General features: G+C 43.0%; 1 protein-coding gene across 1 annotated transcript in view; it reads right to left on the bottom strand.

Annotated features, from left to right (window-relative positions):
- LOC110492692 (sortilin) overlaps positions 1–23,185 on the bottom strand; it is a 37,611-nt gene that overhangs the window by 7,457 nt on the left and 6,969 nt on the right. Inside the window, exons 2-13 of the mRNA XM_036947731.1 lie at positions 17,787–17,846; positions 17,354–17,427; positions 17,078–17,180; positions 16,722–16,883; positions 13,014–13,087; positions 10,067–10,116; positions 9,593–9,720; positions 9,078–9,222; positions 5,086–5,241; positions 4,578–4,787; positions 668–836; positions 235–425 (exon numbers count right to left, since the gene is read on the bottom strand). Of these exons, the coding sequence (XP_036803626.1) occupies positions 235–425; positions 668–836; positions 4,578–4,787; positions 5,086–5,241; positions 9,078–9,222; positions 9,593–9,720; positions 10,067–10,116; positions 13,014–13,087; positions 16,722–16,883; positions 17,078–17,180; positions 17,354–17,427; positions 17,787–17,846 (1,522 nt within the window). The remainder of the gene's footprint in view (positions 1–234; positions 426–667; positions 837–4,577; positions 4,788–5,085; positions 5,242–9,077; positions 9,223–9,592; positions 9,721–10,066; positions 10,117–13,013; positions 13,088–16,721; positions 16,884–17,077; positions 17,181–17,353; positions 17,428–17,786; positions 17,847–23,185) is intronic.

Genomic DNA, 23,185 nt, shown 5'->3' on the forward strand with positions numbered 1-23,185 from the left:
TACTCAGTGTTATAATGCATGTCTGGGTACTGGGTACTCAGTGTTATAATGCATGTCTGGGTACTGGGTGTTATAATGCATGTTTAGGTACTGGGTACTCAGTGTTATAATGCATGTCTGGGTACTTGGTACTCAGTGTTATAATGCATGTCTGGGTACTCAGTGTTATAATGCATGTCTGTATCACATCATTAGCCTACAGTAGCTGTATCCCATGGTATTACTTGTACTCACAGTCTCTAGTGAGCAGCTCTCTGAAGTCGATGGTGACTGATACCCAGTACTGACTGAGCAGAGAGTCTCTGTAGCCCCAGACACTGACGTTCATAGACCTCGCCCCCGGCTCCGACGCTAGCCCTGTGAAGTGGATGGGATCGCTAGTGAACTGGTGAACGTGCCAGCACTGGCCCTCGTCTGTGGAAAACCTGACAGGAAAGAACACAATACTGTATATCAGCACAATGAGGTGTTTTATTGTACGTTTAAGTGGTTTATTTCTTTCTTGGCCTCTGCATTCTAGCCTGGGTACCAGTTTGTCTTACAGCCGAATAGTACGAGACTGGGATCCAGGCTTCCTGCGTCGCCTGTCTGAAACGACAGCCTGATCTATTCCTTATACAGTACACAACTTTTGACCAGAGCCCTTCTTATGGAAACACAGACGTACTTGATGTCTTTGATGGGCTGAGCAGAGTGCTCCACGGCCACCAGGAGTCCACCAGAGTCCAGGATGGCATAGTGGTGAGGTCCCTCCAGGGCCTGTAGCCAGGTGTAACCTCCATCATCTGACACGAATACGTCAGGCTTCATCACAGAGATGGCATCGCCCACACTCCCTGAGAGGTCAGAGGGGTCAGAGGGGAGAGGTTAGAGGTCAAAATTAAATAGACAGTAAGGTGTAGCCTCTGTCATCTGATAGTTTATTTATTAAGTTACTGTATATTCTTCAAGAATCCATGTGAATTATTATTTTTTTGAAATGGATGCACCAATCCGTTTAGAGAACAGATGGTATACCTCCTGAACCAGTTGACCTATCAGAAGAAGAAGAAGAAGAAACCCCACAGCCCTATCCATAACACACTGCACGGCATATCGTCTTCAATCAAAATCACAGTCACTTAGTGGTGCGATATTGACTACATTTTGCACGTCATCATTTGCATGCCAGCAGGGTGTGGTCCATCAAGGTGATGGAGTGACACAGGTGTGTGTGTGTGTGTGTGTGTGTGTGTGTGTGTGTGTGTGTGTGTGTGTGTGTGTGTGTGTGTGTGTGTGTGTGTGTGTGTGTGTGTGTGTTTACAGCACACAATCAGCTTCAACTTTGTCAATGTAACATCAGCTCTACACTTTCCAGACCAGGAGGAGAACTCCGTCCATTCAGGTGTGTTCCTTTCTATCTCAGAATGTGTGTCTAATGCAGACCTGGGTTTTAAATACCATTTTAATAGTATGTCAATTACTTTCCAAGACATTTGTTAGTAAATAATTGGAAGAATATATATTTTTTTTTAAACACAATCAGTTGAATATTTGATATGTTTGGAATTACACTTGGAAAGTATTGGCATGTATTTGAAAATACTAAAATACACAGTATTTATACAAATACATACTGTGCTGCATTTAAACCCTGTATTTAAAATGATGTATATGGACATATTTTGAAAAAGTTGGTTATTTATAGGACATTATTTGAAAATACTTTCAAATAGTTCCAACAGAGGTAGGTGATTCAGTCCACATTAAATTTAAAAATACTCCCAATATTTATATTACTACCAATCAAACACACGTGTATTTAAAACCAGTTCTAAATCTAATGTATGAAACAAAAATGGGGGAAATGCTAGTTTTTGCAGAATTTTGATAATGTCTTATTCAACACATCTGATGAAAATAAGTGTCATGTCATTTTCTGATATGGAGTGATTTCCTTAAATTGACTGAGTAGAAATGGAATTCATCCCAAAATCTTGATTCCTTTGATTGACACATGCTTTACCGTACCATTTGCAACAGGAATAAACTCTATCATTGTCAAAGCATACTAAAGCCCACACACCAATCCAGAAAGTGAAGACATGAACACCTCAGAGACAAACAGAACCTCAGTAGCTGGCCTCCATGCACAAGGCACATCCATCAACACTGCTTCCTGCGCACTCAATCTCATCCCGAGTGTCCCCACCAATGGCTACGTCCTGTGGCTGATCATGACTGGAGTGGGAGGGACAATGTGGCCTCAAGAGTTATTCTCGCTCAGACCTGGCCGTGTCTCTTCTGCCTGAATTCTGTCTTCTTTGTTGTCAGCATACACATCAAATGAACTGCCGTCTCAAATCTTGCAGCATTTGGCACGGGTCTCTTGTACACTGGTCGACCCTTGTTTCAAAGCTGTATCTGTGTGGAGCGTTACCTGGCGGTGGTTCACCCTGTAACCTTTCTGAAGTACAAACCCCTGAGATACAGGGTGGGCTGTTGTGGTGCTGTCTGGCTGATAGTTCTTGGGGCCGGTTTGTTCGGTGTGCATCTGATTTAAAATGTCTATATACATCTATGCTTACTTTGGTTCTGTACCTCCTCCTGATGTATGTGAAGGGGTTCTGCTGCCTCTCAAGGCTGTGAAACGGCATGGGCCGGGGGAAGGGGACAAATAACATGAAGATGAGGGCGTTTAAGGTCATTTTGATTATCTCGGTGTCTATGATGGCGAGTTACCTCCCCATTGTTGTAATTCTATCTTTAGCCATTGTCCCTCAATCATGATGAAATGCAGTACTTCACACATACCATTGGCTTATCCATTTTTGTGATCACTGGGTTTGTGCAGCCTCGCCTCTATGTCCACAGGGCTGGGAAGCTCCCCTGTACCAGGGCTCTCTCAATCTAGTTCCTTTCTTTTCTTCCCGATTTATGTTTTAAAATGTTTTGGGCATTAATTCTCAACTATTTTTTTCTATATTTTAATAATCAGGATATCATTTGTTGTTGGTTTTGTTCTATAAATATTTGAAACAGGGAGGAGCCTTTACAAGCCCCTCTGGGTTTTCTACCTCTCCTGTAAATGCTATTTTGACTTGCCTTTTAAACCCTCATCATCACATTGTCTTGTATTTTCCTGTGTGCAAATAAATAAATAACTTAATCATTCTCTGAGGATGAGGTGAGCAGACTACCTATTAGACACAACTGATTCGAACATTATATATTGGTGGTTCTCTGTAGTTCAGTTGGTAGAACACGGTCCTCTGTAGTTCAGGTAGTAGAGCACGGTCCTCTGTAGTTCAGTTGGTAGAACACGGTCCTCTGTAGTTCAGTTGGTAGAACACGGTCCTCTGTAGTTCAGTTGGTAGAACACGGTCCTCTGTAGTTCAGGTAGTAGAACACGGTCCTCTGTAGTTCAGCTGGTAGAACACGGTCCTCTGTAGTTCAGGTAGTAGAACACGGTCCTCTGTAGTTCAGTTAGTAGAACACGGTCCTCTGTAGTTCAGTTGGTAGAGCACGGTCCTCTGTAGTTCAGTTGGTAGAACACGGTCCTCTGTAGTTCAGTTGGTAGAACACGGTCCTCTGTAGTTCAGTTAGTAGAACACGGTCCTCTGTAGTTCAGGTAGTAGAACACGGACCTCTGTAGTTCAGTTAGTAGAACACGGTCCTCTGTAGTTCAGTTAGTAGAACACGGTCCTCTGTAGTTCAGTTAGTAGAACACGGTCCTCTGTAGTTCAGTTGGTAGAGCACGGTCCTCTGTTGTTCAGTTGGTAGAGCATGGTCCAGGATAGTTGGTTCGATACCCGGGACCACCACTAAATGTATGCAGCATGAATAAGTTGCTTTGGATAAAACTGTCTCCTAAAAGGCATATATTGTATCATTACAGGGGTGTCACACTAATTTATTAATAATAATATAATATCCAGTGCCTTCGGAAAGTATTCCGACCCCTTGACGTTTTCCACATTTTGTGAATTTGGGTTATAAAATTGATAAAATAGTCCCCCCCCCTCTCATCATTTCTACAAACCCCATAATGACAAAGCAAAGTGTTTTTTTAGAAACTGAAATATTGCATTAGCATAAGTATTTGGAACCTTTACTCAGTACTTTGTTGAAGCACCTTTGGCAGCAATTAAATGACACTACAAGTATGAAGCAAGCTTGGCACCTGTATTTGGAGAGTTTCTCCCATTCTTCTCTGCAGATCCTCTCAAACTCTGTCAGGTTGGATAGGGAGCGTTGCTGCACAGCTATTTTCAGGTCAAAATTAATTATGAGGATTTGTATTTATTTAATCAATTTTAGAATAAGGCTGTAACGTTAAAAAAACAAAAAGTGGAAAAAGTCTCGGGGTCTAAATACTTTCCGAAGGCACTGTATGTCTTTTAGATTACGGGAGAAGGCCACAGATCAGTGGCTGAGTCTAGACATGAACCACGAGTGTCAACGCTGGACCAGCCTCCGGCACAAACACAACTGCCTGTCCTTTTTGCTTAGTCAAATTGAAATAGTCATGGACAGGTTAATGAGGATGAGGTGTGTGTGTGTGTGTGTGTGTGTGTGTGTGTGTGTGAGTGATTTACCGTGAGCCATGATGAGTCCTACAGCGTTTGGTTCACTGAGAGGCAGCATGGGGACGTTCAGCTTCATAGCCGTGCTGTAAGCTGCGTGGATGTGGAGACTGCACTTGTCGGGGTCTTTGGCTGTGGAGTCACACTTGGTGTTGGCAGGTTTCTGCAGGGGCACCCATTCCCCTCCCTGGTCGAAGGACACCACGGACTGCACCGAGCCGTCTGGAGGAGAAATAAATAAACACAACGACGAGACAGAGGTTATCCTGAGAGACATATAGATATAATCCAGCGTTTCTCCATGTATGGCTGCTCTCCTATAGACATGCAGCTGAACTCACACTGAACAGCAAATGAAAGTCATTCATCCTAGGCCTCATAACTGTTACGGCGGAAACACACCGCAGTCTGTCTGGGACACAGTCACGCACCAATGCCGTTGGAACTCCCTTTACCATCTCAGGCCTGCTCTACCTGTTGGGGGATTCAAAGCAGGCGTGTGTGTGTGTGTAGTCCCTACCCTCTGCCAGTATACTGGTGATGAAGACCCCTCGTAGAGAGGTAACGTTGGTGAAGTCAGTGTCTCCCCCAGTGGTGGTGTAGAGGTGACGCTCCAGAGACTTAGAGTACACGGTACCCCTGTCGTCTGACACGTAGATGCTGCCATAGCCTGTGTCTGGGGACATATAGGAGAAGAACTGTATTTGGGTACTGTAGAGATAAGAAATGGAGAAAAGTGAAGGAGAGGAGGGGAGTAACAGGGGAGGAGAGGAGGACAGTAACAGGGGAGGAGAGGAGGACAGTAACAGGGGAGGAGAGGAGGACAGGTCCAGGGGAGGAGAGGAGGACAGGTCCAGGGGAGGAGAGGAGGACAGGTCCAGGGGAGGAGAGGAGAACTGGTCCAGGGGAGGAGAGGAGGACAGGAATAGGGGAGGAGAGGATGACAGGTCCAGGGGAGGAGAGGATGACAGGTCCAGGGGAGGAGAGGAGAGGAGGACAGTAACAGGGGAGGAGAGGAGGACAGGTCCAGGGGAGGAGAGGAGGACAGGTCCAGGGGAGGAGAGGAGGACAGGTCCAGGGGAGGAGAGGAGGACAGGTCCAGGGAAGGAGAGGATGACAGGTCCAGGGGAGGAGAGGATGACAGGTCCAGGGGAGGAGAGGATGACAGGTCCAGGGGAGGAGAGGAGGAGAGGAAAGGAGGAACAGGGGAGGAGAGGAGGCGAGGAGGAGAACAGGGGAGGAGATTGAGAGGAACAGGGGAGGAAAGGAGGAACAGGGGAGGAGAGGAGGGGAACAGGGGAGGAGAGGAGGAACAGAGACTTAAACAGGGCCTCTGTCATCTGACACATAGACGGTGCCAAAGCCAGTGTCCGGGGACATAAAGGATTAGGTCACTGTATTAGGTCACTGCGACAACTGTATTAGAATAGATAAACAATGGAGAAAAGTGAAGGAGAGGAATAGAGGAGACATGGCAAGTGTCTGGAGACACTGAAACATTTAGAAACTAAAGGAAAACTTTTTAAGAGAAAGTTGTTCCATGTAGTGAACCTGTTATTCAATGCATTTGTATGGGCTAAAAGCAATAAGGCCCTCCAACATTTTTTTAATGTATAAACATAATACCAGTCAAAAGTTCGAACACACCTACTCATTAAAGGGTTTTTCCTTAATTTGTACTATTATTTACATTGTTACATCATGCAGTAATTTAAAAAAAGTGTTAAACAAATCAAAATCTATTTTATATTTGAGATTCTTCAAAGGAGCCACCCGTTTCCTTGATGACAGCTTTGCACACTCTTGGCATTCTCTCAACCAGCTTCATGAGGTAGTCACCTGGAATGCATTTCAATGAACAGGTGTGCCTTGTTAAAAGTTCATTTGTGGAATTTCTTTCCTTCTTAATGCGTTTGAGCCAATCAGTTGTGTTGTGACAAGGTAGGGGTGGTATACAGAAGATAACCCTGTTTGGTAAAAGACCAAGTCCATATCATGGCAAGAACAGCTCAAATAAGCAAAGATAAACTTTAAGATATGAAGGTCAGTCAATGTGGAAAATTTCTTGAACTTCAAAAGTTTCTTCAAGTGCAGTCGCAAAAGCCATCAAGCGCTCTGATGAAACTGGCTCTCATGAGGACCGCCACAGAAAGACCCAGTTACCTCTGCTGCAGAGGATAAGTTCATTAGAGTTAACTGGCTCTCATGAGGACCGCCACAGAAAAGGAAGACCCAGTTACCTCTGCTGCAGAGGATAAGTTCATTAGAGTTAACTGGCTCTCATGAGGACCGCCACAGGAAAGGAAGACCCAGAGATAACTCTAATGGACTGATCCTCTGCAGCAGAGGTAACTCTGGGTCTTCCTTTCCTGTGGCGGTCCTCATGAGAGCCAGTTAACTCTAATGAACTGATCCTCCGCATCAGAGGTAACTGTCTCTCATGAGGACCGCCACAGGAAAGGAAGACCCAGAGTTACCTCTGCTGCAGAGGATAAGTTCATTAGAGTTAACTGGCTCTCATGAGGACTACCACAGGAAAGGAAGACCCAGAGTTACCTCTGCTGCAGATGATAAGTTCATTAGAGTTAACTGGCTCTCATGAGGACTACCACAGGAAAGGAAGACCCAGAGTTACCTCTGCTGCAGAGGATAAGTTCATTAGAGTTACCAGCCTCAGAAATTGCAAGGGTTTTTATTTATTTTTACTATTTTCTACATTGTAGAATATTAGTGAAGACATCTGGGTTCGCGCCCCCCCCTTGGGTTGTGCCGTGGCGGAGATCTTTGTGGGCTATACTCGGCCTTGTCTCAGGATGGTAAGTTGGTGGTTGAAGACATCCCTCTAGTGGTGTGGGGGCTGTGCTTTGGCAAAGTGGGTGGGGTTATATCCTGCCTGTTTGCCCTGTCTGGGGGTATCATCGGATGGGGCCAGAGTGTCTCCTGACCCCTCCTGTCTCAGCCTCCAGTATTTATGCTGCAGTAGTTTATGTGTCGGGGGGCTAGGGTCAGTCTGTTATATCTGGAGTACTTCTCCTGTCTTATCCAGTGTCCTGTGTGAATTTAAGTATGCTCTCTCCAATTCTCTCTCGCGGAGGACCTGAGCCCTAGGATCATGCCTCAGGACTACCTGGCATGATGACTCCTTGCTGTCCCCAGCCCACCTGGCCGTGCTGCTGCTCCAGTTTCAACTGTTCTGCCTGCGGCTATGGAACCCTGACCTGTTCACTGGACGTGCTACCTTGTCCAGGACCTGCTGTTTTTAACTCTCTAGAGACAGCAGGAGCGGTAGAGATACTCTGAATGATCGGCTATGAAAAGCCAACTGACCTTTACTCCGGAGGTGCTGACATGCTGCACTCTCGACAACTACTGTGATTATTATTATTATTATTTGACCCTGCTGGTCATCTATGAACATTTGAACATCTTGGCCATGTTCTGTTATAATCTCCACCAGGCACAGCCAGAAGAGGACTGGCCACCCCTCATTGCCTGGTTCCTCTCTAGGTTTCTTCTCTAGGTTCTGGCCTTTCTAGTGAGTTTTTCCTAGCCACCGTGCTTCTACACCTGCATTGCTTGCTGTTTGGGGTTTTAGGCTGGGTTTCTGTACAGCACTTTGAGCTATCAGCTGATGTAAGAAGGGTTATATAAATAAATTTGATCAACTATGAAATAACACATATGGAATCATGCAGTAACAAAAACAAAGTTAAACTAATCCAAATATATTCAATAGAAACACAAGCAATGGACATTAGACCAGTGGAAATTTATTCTTTGGTCTGAGGAGTCCACATTTTTGAATTTTGGTTCCAACTGCCGTGTCTTTGTGAGACGCAGAGTAGGTGAACAGATGATCTCCGCATGTGTGGTTCCCACCGTGAAGCATGGAGGAGGTGGTTTTATGGTGTGGGGGTGCTCTGCTGGTGACACGGTCTGTGATTTATTCAGAATTCAAGGCACACTTAACCAACATGGCTAATGATAGTGATACGCCATCTCATCTGGTTTGCGCTTAGTGGGACTATCATTTGTTTTTCAACTGGACAATGACCCAACACACCTCCAGGCAGTGTAAGAGCTATTTGACCAAAAAGGAGAGTGATGAGTGCTGCATCAGATGACCTGGCCTCCACAATCACCCGACCTCAACACAATTGAGGTAGTTTGGGCTGAGAAAAATAGTTTTAAAAAATAAAGAAAAACCCTTGAATGAGTGTGTCCAAACTTTTGACACACACACACATATATATATATATATATATATATATTTTTTTTTATGGACTTCAAGGTGTCTTAAAAATCCAATTCAAATAGCTAAATGATCCTTGCTATGACCTTCTTAAAACAAGTAGAAGAAGATCGGAATAGGAGCGGAAGGAGATGAAGGGAGGTCAAGAGGACATGAAAGGATGAGGAGAGAACATCGGTCCTGTTAGGGTCCTCTCCAACATGGTTAACTAGAGTGACATTCTGTGGAAAAAAAGAACACAGTATAGGCTATTGACTGACCTCCTGGTTCATCCACGTGCATGAACACCATGTCGTCATTGGCTGACAAGATAGAATAGAACTCCTCGTGGCCAACCGGAGGCAGCTGAGCCATGTTCCAATCCTCCCCCTGGTTAGTCGACACATGGATCATCCTCAGAGTGCCCTGGGTGAGGGAGACAGAGACAGAGAGACAGACAGAGAGAGGGGAGGGAGAGACAGAGAGGGGGGGGGGGGGAGGGGGGCAGAGAGAGAGGGGAGGGAGAGACAGAGAGGGGGGGGGGAGAGAAATAGGGGGGAGAGAGAAAGAAGGGGGAGAGAGAGAAAGAGGGGGGGAGAGATGCAAAGATAGAGATGCAGAGATAGAGTGCAAGGGAATGAGAGAGTGCGAGGGAATGAGAAAGACAGTGAGAGGGAGATAGAGAGATGGTATCAGCTAGGCCTTAGGCTTAAAGAACAAGCTCACATACAAAACATTTGCAAACTAACACACACAAATAAACAAGTACACCACACCGACACACACTCATACTTACAGTTCCAGTCATAACAGAAGCAAAGAGGAACTTTCCCCCCAGGCCGAAAGAGAAGATTTTAATGGCAACAGTCTTGATGGTCTTCCCGTAGTCTACCGTCTTTCTCAAGTCTAGCATCCCCCTTTCATCTGAGAGAGAGAGAGAGATGGAAAGAGAGTGATTGATCGAGAGAGAGAGAGAGAGAGAGAGAGAGGAATTGATGGAAACAGCGATAGAGGGATTGAGAGAGAAAGAAAGAGAGGGATTGATGAAAGACTTGGATTTGGGATTGATCAAGACTTTCAGTTTCTAACTATAAGAATAGATAAAAGTAAACATCTTTCTCTCTCAATCCCTCTATCACTGTTTCCATCAATCCCTCTCTCGCTCTTTCCTTGGCATCCATGTCAACTATTTATGTCAGTCTGTCACGAGAGACTGTGAAATCATTTTCAAGGTTTATTAGCTATTTGAATGGATGTCAGTGTCACTCACTGCAGGATCCATTGAGGTTGGTGGTAAAGAATAGGTTACTGTCCATCCCCCTGGAAACAGAGAAGACAAGCGGTCACACATTACTGTACAGAACCTAGCCTTTATAAACATGTACAAGCTGTCCCCCACACATTACTGTACATAATCTAGCCTTTATAAACATGTACAAGCTGTCACACATTACTGTACAGAACCTAGCCTTTATAAACATGTACAAGCTGTCCCCCACACATTACTGTACAGATCCTAGCCTTTATAAACATGTACAAGCTGTCCCCCACACATTACTGTACAGAACCTAGCCTTTATAAACATGTACAAGCTGTCCCCCACACATTACTGTACAGAACCTAGCCTTTATAAACATGTACAAGCTGTCCCCCACACATTACTGTACAGAACCTAGCCTTTATAAACATGTACAAGCTGTCCCCCACACATTACTGTACAGATCCTAGCCTTTATAAACATGTACAAGCTGTCCCCCACACATTACTGTACAGATCCTAGCCTTTATAAACATGTACAAGCTGTCCCCCACACATTACTGTACAGATCCTAGCCTTTATAAACATGTACAAGCTGTCCCCCACACATTACTGTACAGAACCTAGCCTTTATAAACATGTACAAGCTGTCCCCCACACATTACTGTACAGAACCTAGCCTTTATAAACATGTACAAGCTGTCACACATTACTGTACAGAACCTAGCCTTTATAAACATGTACAAGCTGTCCCCCACACATTACTGTACAGAACCTAGCCTTTATAAACATGTACAAGCTGTCCCCCACACATTACTGTACAGAACCTAGCCTTTATAAACATGTACAAGCTGTCCCCCCAAACATTACTGTACAGAACCTAGCCTTTGGAAACATTTACAAAATAGCCAAACATGTTTTGTTGTAAGTACAGCACCATGGTCACTGTTTTTGAAACTATAGTGGAATAAAATATGACTTCGTTGAGGATATTCTTCGGGACACACTGGTAACAGTTGAAAATGCGCTGCTCCTGCGGTACTAAAAAAAGACCTCGGTGACGTGTTTCATCATCTTAGCGGCTAATTGTCATGGTGCAACAGTTAGTTTACCACACGTCTCATCCCGCAGACGGTTAGAGCCGTGCCCTTCTCAAACAGGTACTTCGCGCCAACGGTTCCATTGTGCCGATCTTCAGAATCTCGTCATGTCCTAGTTAGGAATATAGGTCAAGCTAAACTATCAAGGTTAGGTTTCAAGGGGACTGGGAAGAGAGGCTGGGTGGCGTGATATCGCTGTATGTGTTTCTGCCTGCCTGCCTGCCTGCCTTTGTGTGTCTGTGTGTGTCTGTATGTGTGTGTGTGTGTGTGTGTACTCAACACTACTGGTGCTGCAGCATTAGAAAGTGAACCGGCGAAGGTAAACAAACAGAGCTAGTACCGATGCCCTTTCATCACAGCTAGTACTGACTTGGCCCAGAGAACACCTAGTCAAACACGAACTAACAAAGGGCTTGGCCCAGAGAATACCTAGTCAAACACTAAACTAACAAAGGGCTTGGCCCAGAAAACACCTAGTCAAACACTAAACTAACAAAGGGCTTGGCCCAGAGAACACCTAGTCAAACACTAAACTAACAAAGGGCTTGGCCCAGAGAACACCTAGTCAAACACTAAACTAACAAAGGGCTTGGCCCAGAGAACACCTAGTCAAACACTAAACTAACAAAGGGCTTGGCCCAGAGAACACCTAGTCAAACACGAACTAACAAAGGGCTTGGCCCAGAGAACACCTAGTCAAACATTAAACTAACAAAGGGCTTGGCCCAGAGAACACCTAGTCAAACATTAAACTAACATAACTGCAATGCCAGTTTCCTGCCTGCTTTTACTGTTTGCATGGTGCCCTGACAACAGTGGGGGAAGTACTGGATGTTTATTCAACATACTCAGGGGTGAAAGTAGATGTAATTTCTTCCTGACACGGGACAATCCTATGTGTGTATGAGCTCTCTGTGGGCCTAGTCTGTGGACTGGGCCTAGTCTGTGGACCGGGCCTAGTCGTGAAGATTTGTCATTTAACGTTTAAACTGCATTACCTTTTATTGTGTCATAAACACAACCGGTCCGCACGTCTCAGTGTCGCCCACTCGACCTCTGCCTTGTCAGTGTTTTCATCTAAGCACGGCACATTTTGGAACGTAGGCTATACCACACGTTTTCAAGTCCATTCGTTCATTTTTCATGCCTCTGACATGCAGTAATGATAAAGAATAATAATAACTAGTAACAATATATAGTAACGATAAAGAGTAACGATATATAGTAACGGTAACGATAAAGAGTAACGATATAGTACTGATAAGTACCGATATAGTACTGATAAGTACCGATATAGTACTGATAAGTACCGATATAGTACTGATAAGTACCGATATAGTACTGATAAGTAACGATATAGTACTGATAACGACAGTACTGATAAGTAACGACATAGTACTGATAAGTAACGACATAGTACTGATAAGTAACGACATAGCAATGATAAGTAACGATATAGTACTGATAAGTAACGATACAGTATTGATAAGTAACGATATAGTACTGATAAGTAACGATATATTACTGATAAGTAACGATATAGTAATGATAAGTACCGATATAGTACTGATAAGTAACGATATATATATATATAAATATAATTCCATCAAATCAACCTCAGGGACTCAGAGCTGCAGTTCGAGAGGGAATGAACATTCAGTACAGTCTACATAACAATAGTGGTCATTATAGGAAATCAAAACAGACCGTGAACAATGGTATAACTGGCTGCTAATAGATCATATATATATATATAATATATATATATATAACTATTACCCTGTGGCAGCCATGTAAGGATGGGTTCTTCTGCTAACTCTATTCTTAACATATTTACCTAAAAAAAAAGTTGTCTCTTACCATTTGGCCAGACACACCATGTCGTGGATCTTCCTCCACTTCTCCCCAAAGTCCTCAGACAGCCAGAGTTCATTCTGTAAAAAGGGTTAAATGGTTAACAAGGGTATTCAAAATGCACACACACACACACACACAAAAGATAATGGACGCCAGTAATGTTCTCTAGTTTTGTTTGGATTCCCACAGCTCAACTCTCCACCTCTGACACAGGCCTGCTATTGCGTCGGACCTGCTATTGCGTCAGATCATAAAGGGATTTAGAGGGTCTTCACACTTAAAGACTTTCTGCTAAAATACTCTCTGAGCATGGGCTCAAAAAGTGCGACCGTTTCATATGCAACAAAATATTCGAGCAGGAGTTTTATTTATTAGGAAATAAATCTCCCAGATAATAACGGTTGTGGTGATAAGGCTTCCCATTGTACCATTGTTTCAGGACGGCCTTAGAGAAACGAGTGCAGATTTCAAAAGCGTCATGGCTGCACCATCACTACAGTGAAAACGGCTTTGCTTCCAACCCGATCAGGGTCGAAAGATCTGACCCATATTACCGGCACCAAATATGGATCTTCCTATAGCGAATTTAAATAAATGAATAAATGTAGAAACCATGCCATGGACCGTTCTAAATCTACTCATGTATCGTTAACACATTTAATCGTATCAACAATTTAGGTTTTTATAATAAATCTATATGTCTTTACAGCATTATGTAATAGTTGTAGATGTCCTTCAGAAGTAGATTGAATTCATACAGGCCCAGTATAGGCTGAATCTCAATCCATTATAAAACGGTTTTTAAAAAAAAAAAGTATTTTCTGGTGCTCCTAAATTTCATGTGGTGCTCCTAAATTTCATGTGGTGCTCCTAAATTTCATGTGGTGCTCCTAAATTTCATGTGGTGCTCCTTACTTTGTTAAGTAGGAAGCACCAGTGCTACTAATTAATACATTTAAAAAATGTAGAGTCCTGCTCGTCCGACAGTTGCTCCCCCTCTGTCGGGGCAGTGTAAACAGAATTGTCTCATTGAGCCAACACTCTTACAACGTATATATATATATATTTTTTAAATCGCAGAGCAATGTTTTTGAAACAACTGAAACGTACAGACATTTTGAAGACTTGTCTTAAGTTTTTTACTTGAATTGTAGTAACAGGCTGTTTCATTTTGAAATTGTCGCCGTAGCTTTAAATCCCAGCAGCGTTTTTGTTGTTGTTGCTTTGCAGGCAATAAAGAAACTCCCCCGGTGAATCATCAACGTTTTCAATGGAAACGTGCTTTTACCTCGTATAATGACTTCCATGATACTGATCAAATGAAGCCTGCTTTGTTCTAAGGTCACTTTGATATGCTAGTGTAAGCCTAAGAGTACATACAGTCCCTTCGGAATGTATTCAGACCCCGAGACTTCTTCCACCTTTTGTTACGTTACAGCTTTATTCTAAAATGGATTAAATAAATAAAAATTCCTCAGCAATCAGCAATCAACACACAATACTCCATAATGACATCACGATACCCCATAATGACATCAGAATACCTCATAATGACATCACAATACCCCAGAATGACATCACAATACCCCAGAATGAAAAAAGCAAAAACAGGTTTAGACATTTTAGCAAATGTATAAAACAGACACACCCTATTTACATAGGTATTCAGACATTTGGCTATAAGATTCAAAATTGAGCTCAGGTGTATCCTGCTTCCATTGATCATCCTTGAGATGTTTCTACAACTTGATTGGAGTCCACACACCTGTCTATATAAGGTCACACAGTTAACAGTGCATGCTAGAGAAAAAAAACAAGCCACAAGGTCGAATGAATTGTCCATAGAGTTCAGAGACAGGATTGTGTCGAGGCACAGATCTGGGAAAGGGTACCAAAAAATGTCTGCAGCATTGAAGGTCCCCAAGAACACAGTGGCCTCCATCATTCTTAAATGGAAGAAGTTTGGAACCACCAAGACCTAGAGCTGGCCAAACTGAACAATTGGGGGAGAAGGGGCTCCCGAGTGGCGCAGCGTTCTAAGGCACTGCAAGAGGCATCACTATAGTCCCTGGTTCGAATCCAGGCTGCATCACATCTGGCTGTGATTGGGAGTCCCATAGGGTGGCCCAGTGTTGTCCGGGTTTGGCCGGGGTAGGCCATCATTGTCAATAAGAATTTGTTCTTAACTGACTTGCCTAGTTAAATAAAGGTTAAAAAAAATATTTAAATAGGGCCTTGGTCAGGGAGGTGACCAAGAACCCGATGAACAGAGTCAGATGTCAGAGTGAACCTCTGTGGACATGGGAGAATCTTCCAGAAGGACAACCATTTCTGCAGCACTCCTCCAATCAGGCCTTTATGGTAGAGTGGCCAGATGGAAGCCACTCCTCAGTAAAAGGCACATTATAGCCTGCTTGGAGTTTGCTAGGAGGCATCTAAAGGACTCTCAGACCATGAGAAACAAGATTCTCTCATCTGATGAAACCAAGATTGAACTCTTTGACCTGAATGCCAAGCGTCACATTTGGAGGAAACCTGGCACCATCCCTACGGTGAAGCATGGTGGTGGTGGTGGTGGCAGACTCATGCTGTGGGGATGTTTCTCAGCAGCAGGGACTGGGAGACTAGTCAGGATCGAGGCAAAGATGAACAGAGAGATTATTGATGAAAACCTGCTCCAGAGCTCTCAGAACCTCAAACTGATTAAATTAAAGACAGACGGAAGCTCCGAACACCTGTGTGGAATGGAAGAATGGCCGCCAGAAATGTGATGTCACTGAAAAACACCATCTTCTTCTGCAACTGTGAAAAAGCAGGTTAAAACAGTGGGTATTTTGCATTTTTTTAAATTATTTTGATGCGATATGAAAGTAAAGGGCTTTATGTTTCTAGAATCGTATCACAATTGAGAATGGATTCACGTTTAGATGGAGTATTTTGGCTGTTTTGGCTGCCAGAGCCAGTCTACCTCTGAACCATATTACGCTCTTGAATAATGTAACAATTCACAAGTATGTGCAGACAATTAAAGGGTTTCTTTTATTAAAGGGTTTATTTTCTTGTCCGTACACATTAAATTAGCTGACATTACACAGCTAACTCCTGCTAGAGAGCTAGTGCCTTCAGAAAGGATTCACACCCCTTGCCTTAGTCAACATTTTGTTGTTTTACAGCCCAAATTTAAAATGGATTCAATTTAGATATATTGATTATTATTATTATTATTATTATTATTATTATTATTATTATTATTATTATTATTATTATTATTATTTTTATTATATTTGGGGGGGTTGGGGACCCCCAGAGCAAGGCGGGGGGCCCACGGGCTTGAACTGTTAAATGGTTTGTGCTTAAATGGCTAGTGGCTACTGTGATCTTTACGGTAAATTTGAGCTGCGACCCAAGAATGTCACGTTTCCAGACACAACAAAAGGCTAAGGCAAGGATGTAATATGAATTGGCCACTCCTCAGACTCTCCTTTATTATCTTGTAGTGGGAATAAGGTCATAGATAAAGAAGGTCTGAACAGCTCGTCAATCCTGAGCGCTACATCACGGGAGACTGGCCAGACGACAGGTGTGTAAAAGTGCTGATAACTTGTGTGTGCTGATGGGTCTGGGTGTTAGGAGAAGTAAGAATATGTTGTATTACTCCACAGCTTCCATAAGCAAGCACACACACACAAACACCCTGACCCCCCCACTCACAGTGTTGCTGATGACCAGGAGAACGTTGGCATCTATGGGGTTGTATATGATCTGCATCAGGGGGTTGAAGGGAAGGTCCTGCTGCTCAAAGCTGTTCCCAAAGTCTCTGGAGATAAAGATACGAGAGCCCAGGCTGCCAGACACATCACCTGTCAGGATCACCTGAGAGGAGCAGGACAGGCAAAACCAAATTAACTCCTAGAACTATTAGGAACATCGAACAGATTTTTTTTTTGCTACATACGGAGACATCCCGTATTATAAACTTAGAAAAGTAACTAAGCTTTCAGTAAAAGTGTTGCCATTATATGCCATGTAAGCTAGTTCACGGGTTTTAAACACAAAACGAGTCTTACCTTCCCAGAGTTCTCTGGTCCGATGGCGATGCCGAACTCTGTCCGGATGAAAGTGTTGTTGATGAGGTTTGTGACGTCCTGGAACGACTTCCCGTAGTTCTCACTGAGGAGGCAGAGAAGGAGGTGAGACGGTCAAATAAGGACACTTTCTTGTCCAAATACACTTAATATACTTTTAACTATTTAACCAGTTGTCAGCTCAAATAATAGCTGTATTCTTACGCGGACATTCTTGCGACATAACTGGTGGTGAATCGCAACATGAAGAACCCTTACCTTCGATAGAGTTTAGACTGACCGAATCGCAACATGAAGAACGGCACCTGGAATGTTGTCAGAGCCAGGATGACCTGTAGAGAACAAGTCCAGCTTCAGGACTAGTATAAACTGTGTGGTTCGAGCCCTGAATGCCGATTGGCTGAAATCCGTAGTATGTAAGACCGTATACCAAGGGTATGACAAAACACGTATTTCTACTAATCTAATTACGTTGGTAACCAGTTTATAATAGCAACAAGGTATCTCAGGGGGATGGTGGTCTATGGTCAATATACCACGGCTAAGAGCTGTATTGGTCATATATAAATCACACACCCCACGGGCCTTGCTGCTTTAGTAAAGAACACCTGTATTCCATCAATGAGTTTGACACAATGATCATTTAAAATCAGCACATAATTATGACAGAATGGAACATGGTAAAACTCACCCCAGTGGCGTCTCCAACCCAGGCCAGTGACACGGACCCACTCAGGTCATTGAAGGAATACTGAGAAGAAAAAAAAAAGTGAGATAAATCAGAATATTTGCATTCTGTTTATTGTTGACTGACTGATATGCATCACATACATACAGTTGAAGTCGGAAGTTTACATACACCTTAGTCAAATACATTTAAACTCAGGTTTTTCACAATTCCTGACATTTAATCCTAGTAAAAAAATCCCTGTTTTAGGTTAGTTAGTTAGGATCACTACTTTATTTTAAACGTGTGAAATGTCAGAATAATAGTAGAGAGAACGATTTATTTCAGCTTTTATTTATTTCGTCACATTCCCTGTGGGTCAGAAGTTTGCATACACTCAATTAGTATTTGGTAGCATTGCCTTTAAATTGTTGAACTTGGGTCAAATGTTTCGGGTAACCTTCCACAAACTTCCCAGAATAAGTTGGGTGAATTTTGGCCCATTCCTCCTGACAGAGCTGGTGTAACTGAGTCAGGTTTGTAGGCCTGTAAGCACCCCCACAACATGATGCTGACACCCACGTGCTTCACGGTTGGGATGGTGTTCTTCGGCTTACAAGCCTCCCCCTTTTTCCTCCAAACATAACAATGGTCATTATGGCCAAACAGTTCTAATTTTGTTTCATCAGACCAGAGGACATTTCTCCAAAAAGTACGATCTTTGTCCCCATGTGCACTTGCAAACCGTAGTCTGGCTTGTTTATGGTGGTTTTGGAGCAGTGGCCTCTTCCTTGCTGAGCGGCCTTTCAGGTTATGTCGATATAGGACTTGTTTTACTGTGCATATAGATACTTTTGTACCGGTTTCCTCCAGCATCTTCATAAGGTCCTTTGCTGTTGTTCTGGGATTGATTTGCACTTTTCACACCAAAGTACGTTCATCTCTAGGAGACAGAACACGTCTCCTTCCTGAGCGGTATGACGGCTGCGTGGTCCCATGGTGTTTATACTTGCGTGTTTTACATGGTGTTCATACTTGTTTATACTTGCGTACTATTGTTTGCACAGATGAACGTGGTACCTTCAGGCGTTTGTAAATTGCTCCCAAGGATGAACCAGACTTGTGGAGTTCCACAATTTTTTTCCTGAGGTCTTGGCTGATTTCTTTTGATTTTCCCATGATGTCAAGCAAAGAGGCACTGAGTTTGAAGGTAAGCCTTGAAATACATCCACAGGTACACCTCCAATTGACTCAAATTATGTCAATTAGCCCATCAGAAGCTTCTAAAGCCATGACATATTTTTCTAGAATTTTCCAAGCTGTTTAAAAGGCACAGTCAACTTAGTGTATGTTAACTTCTGATCCACTGGAATTGTGATACAGTGAATTATAAGTGAAATAATCTGTCTGTAAACAATTTTTGGAAAAATTACTTGTGTCATGCACAAATCAGATGTCCTAACCGACTTGCCAAAACTATAGTTTGTTAACAAGAAATTTGTGGAGTGGTTGAAAAACGAGATTTTAATGACTCCGACTTCAACTGTAACTAAAAAGGAAGCAAGCCATCACATTAGTCATGGGGTGTGTAATACAGGAGTGGTTTTTAGGCATACGTGATCTTGAAAATTAACTGCAGAAGATCTAACAACGTAATAAGGATATACACCACATGACCAAAATATCTTGTTCTGACTGGCAGCACGTTGTCTAACTGGAATTTACACTACATGACCAAAAGTATGTGGACACCTGCTCGTCAAACATCTCATTCCAAAATCATGGGCATTAATATGGAGTTGATCCCTCCCCCTTTGCTGCCATAACAGCCTATACTCTTCTGGGAAAGCTTTCCACTAGATGTTGGAACATTGCTGAGGGGATTTTCTTCCGTTCAGCTGGAAGATCATTAGTGAGGTCGGGCACCGATTAGGCCTGGCTTTGCAGTCGGTGTTCCAATTTATCCCAAAGGTGTTTGATGGGGTTGAGGGCAGGACTCTGTGCAGGCCAGTCAAGTGCTTCCACACCGATCTCGACAATACATTTCTGTATGGACCTCGCTTTGTGCACAGGGGCATTGTCATGCTGAAACTGTTGCCACAAGTTGGAAGCACAGAATCATCTAGAGTGTCATTGTATGCCGTAGCATTAAGATTTATATTCACTGAAACTAAGGGGCCTAGCCCGAACCATTATTCCTCCTCCACCAAACTTTACAGTTGGCACTATACATTCAGGCAGGTAGCGTTCTCCTGGCATCCACAAAACACAGATTAATCTGTCGGACAGCCAGATAGTGAAGCATGATTCATCACTCCAGAGAACGCGTTTCCACTGCTCCAGAGTCCAATGGCGGCGAGCTTTACACCACTCCAGCCGACTCTTGGCATTGCGCATGGTGATGTTAGGCTTGTGTGCAGCTGCTCGGCCATGGAAACCCACTTCATGAAGCTCCTGACTAACAGTTTTTGTGCTGACATTGACTTTACTTCCAGAGGCAGTTTGGAACTCGGTTGTGAGTGTTGCAACCGAGGATTCATTTTTACGTGTTACGCGCTTCAGCAGTTGGCGGTCCAGTTCTGTGAGCTTGTGTGGTCTACCATTTCACGGCTGAGCCGTTGTTGCTCCTAGACGTTTCCACTTCACAAAAACAGCACTTCGAGCTAACCGGGGCAGTTCTAACATTGTAGAAATTTTACGAACTGTCTTGTTGGAAAGGTGGCATCTTTCGCCGGTGCCACGTATAAAGTTACTGAGCTCTTCAGTACCGGCCGTTCTAATGCCAATGTTTGTCTATGGAGATTGCATGGCAGCGTGCTCGATTTATATCCACCTGTCAGCAACGGGTGTGGCTGAAATAGCCAAATCCACTACTGTGAAGGGGTGTCCACACAGTTTTGTATATATAGTGTATTCAAGAAAGATGGTCATTATAATAAACATACGGGTAAATGCTAAAAAGCTATTTGGGCACTTGTAGATGTAGAAATGTAGATGTAAAATGTAAAATGTAGATTAGACATAACACATACATACACATATATATACACACACACACACAATATATATATATGTATTGTATATTGTGTGTGTGTATATATATTGTGTGTGTGTATATATTGTGTGTGTGTGTGTAATATATATATATATATATATATATAAGAAAGTTATACACCTAATCTACATTTTATAAAGTGCCCAAATAGCTAAGCAACATAAGTATTATGTGTGTTTGTGCACAAGTGAACCTAATTCCCTTTCCCTCCCTACTGCTGTACCATTCGTCTGCCTCTCACTCTCCAGACACCCAAGTGTTACAAAGCATCACATGTAGACACTAGAGTGTTACAACGCATCACATGTAGACACTAGAGTGTTACAACGCATCACATGTAGACACTAGAGTATTACAACGCATCACATGTAGACACTAGAGTTACAACGCATCACATGTAGACACTAGTGTTACAACGCATCACATGTAGACACTAGTGTTACAACGCATCACATGTAGACACTAGAGTGTTACAACGCATCACATGTAGACACTAGAGTGTTACAACGCATCACATGTAGACACTAGAGTATTACAACGCATCACATGTAGACACTAGAGTTACAACGCATCACATGTAGACACTAGTGTTACAACGCATCACATGTAGACACTAGTGTTACAACGCATCACATGTAGACACTAGAGTGTTACAACGCATCACATGTAGACACTAGTGTGTTACAACGCATCACATGTAGACACTAGTGTGTTACAACGCATCACATGTAGACACTAGTGTTACAACGCATCACATGTAGACACTAGTGTGTTACAACGCATCACATGTAGACACTAGTGTTACAACGCATCACATGTAGACACTAGAGTGTTACAAAGCATCACATGTAGACACTAGAGTGTTACAACGCATCACATGTAGACACTAGAGTGTTACAACGCATCACATGTAGACACTAGTGTGTTACAACGCATCACATGTAGACACTAGTGTTACAACGCATCACATGTAGACACTAGTGTTACAACGCATCACATGTAGACACTAGAGTGTTACAACGCATCACATGTAGACACTAGTGTGTTACAACGCATCACATGTAGACACTAGTGTTACAACGCATCACATGTAGACACTAGAGTGTTACAAAGCATCACATGTAGACACTAGAGTGTTACAACGCATCACATGTAGACACTAGAGTGTTACAACGCATCACATGTAGACACTAGTGTTACAAAGCATCACATGTAGACACTAGAGTGTTACAACGCATCACATGTAGACACTAGAGTGTTACAAAGCATCACATGTAGACACTAGAGTGTTACAACGCATCACATGTAGACACTAGAGTGTTACAACGCATCACATGTAGACACTAGAGTGTTACAACGCATCACATGTAGACACTAGAGTATTACAACGCATCACATGTAGACACTAGTGTTACAACGCATCACATGTAGACACTAGTGTTACAACGCATCACATGTAGACACTAGTGTTACAACGCATCACATGTAGACACTAGAGTGTTACAACGCATCACATGTAGACACTAGTGTGTTACAACGCATCACATGTAGACACTAGTGTGTTACAACGCATCACATGTAGACACTAGTGTTACAACGCATCACATGTAGACACTAGTGTGTTACAACGCATCACATGTAGACACTAGTGTTACAACGCATCACATGTAGACACTAGAGTGTTACAAAGCATCACATGTAGACACTAGAGTGTTACAACGCATCACATGTAGACACTAGAGTGTTACAACGCATCACATGTAGACACTAGAGTGTTACAACGCATCACATGTAGACACTAGTGTGTTACAACGCATCACATGTAGACACTAGTGTTACAACGCATCACATGTAGACACTAGTGTTACAACGCATCACATGTAGACACTAGAGTGTTACAACGCATCACATGTAGACACTAGTGTGTTACAACGCATCACATGTAGACACTAGTGTTACAACGCATCACATGTAGACACTAGAGTGTTACAAAGCATCACATGTAGACACTAGAGTGTTACAACGCATCACATGTAGACACTAGAGTGTTACAACGCATCACATGTAGACACTAGTGTTACAAAGCATCACATGTAGACACTAGAGTGTTACAACGCATCACATGTAGACACTAGAGTGTTACAAAGCATCACATGTAGACACTAGAGTGTTACAACGCATCACATGTAGACACTAGAGTGTTACAACGCATCACATGTAGACACTAGAGTGTTACAACGCATCACATGTAGACACTAGAGTATTACAACGCATCACATGTAGACACTAGTGTTACAACGCATCACATGTAGACACTAGTGTGTTACAACGCATCACATGTAGACACTAGAGTGTTACAACGCATCAC

Source organism: Oncorhynchus mykiss, chromosome 16 (assembly GCF_013265735.2).
Source record: "Oncorhynchus mykiss isolate Arlee chromosome 16, USDA_OmykA_1.1, whole genome shotgun sequence".
Classification (NCBI taxonomy): domain Eukaryota; kingdom Metazoa; phylum Chordata; class Actinopteri; order Salmoniformes; family Salmonidae; genus Oncorhynchus; species Oncorhynchus mykiss.